Consider the following 609-nt stretch of genomic DNA (forward strand, 5'->3'; position numbering starts at 1 on the left):
GCACGGCACGTCCTGAGCCACCCGCGGCACGGAGCCGCTCCCGGCACGGGAGGCAGAATCCTGCCGGATGCAGCAGCTCCCCGCGTTTGCCTCCGTCGTGGTGGGGAGCACGATTGCAACCAAAAACTGACTGTGAATTTATTACCTGAGTGTCCCTGGCTTCTACTTAAATTAGTGGATTACTTACAACAGTGTTTAGCTAATCTAATTATTGAGGATTATCTCTGGGATGGCGTTGCTTGGTTCTGTAAACAGATTATGGTTTGGCCATCAAAACGGGTCTCAGCATTTTCACAGCTCAAGTTTAAATATCAACATACTCGAGGAGCAAGAAATGATCTTTTTTTGGTTGTTTTTTTGGTTGGTTTTTTGTGTGGTTTTTGGTTTTTTTTTTAAAGTAAGGTACAGGCAGTTCCATTGAGCTGATAATTTAAATTTGGAGAAAAGCCGGTATCGCACTTCATATGGTAAACCCAGCCCCATGAGAGGGACGCAGCCTTGCTTGCACGGCGCCACTTCAACCCGCCCTGCCTCTGCCCTGCGCCTCCCAGCTCTGCGACGCTGCCGCGTGCTCCACAACGCCGCTAACGTTCACGTACAAACCAAGGG

General features: G+C 49.6%; 1 protein-coding gene across 1 annotated transcript in view; it reads right to left on the reverse strand.

Annotated features, from left to right (window-relative positions):
- The window catches only part of RASSF5 (Ras association (RalGDS/AF-6) domain family member 5), a gene marked incomplete at its 5' end in the record, with an annotated part of 5,387 nt that overhangs the window by 767 nt on the left and 4,011 nt on the right, over positions 1-609 (reverse strand). The window contains one exon of the mRNA XM_009577089.1: positions 517-536. Coding sequence (XP_009575384.1) covers positions 517-536 — 20 coding nt within the window. The remainder of the gene's footprint in view (positions 1-516; positions 537-609) is intronic.

This window comes from Fulmarus glacialis, unplaced genomic scaffold (genome assembly GCF_000690835.1).
Source record: "Fulmarus glacialis isolate BGI_N327 unplaced genomic scaffold, ASM69083v1 scaffold20024, whole genome shotgun sequence".
Classification (NCBI taxonomy): domain Eukaryota; kingdom Metazoa; phylum Chordata; class Aves; order Procellariiformes; family Procellariidae; genus Fulmarus; species Fulmarus glacialis.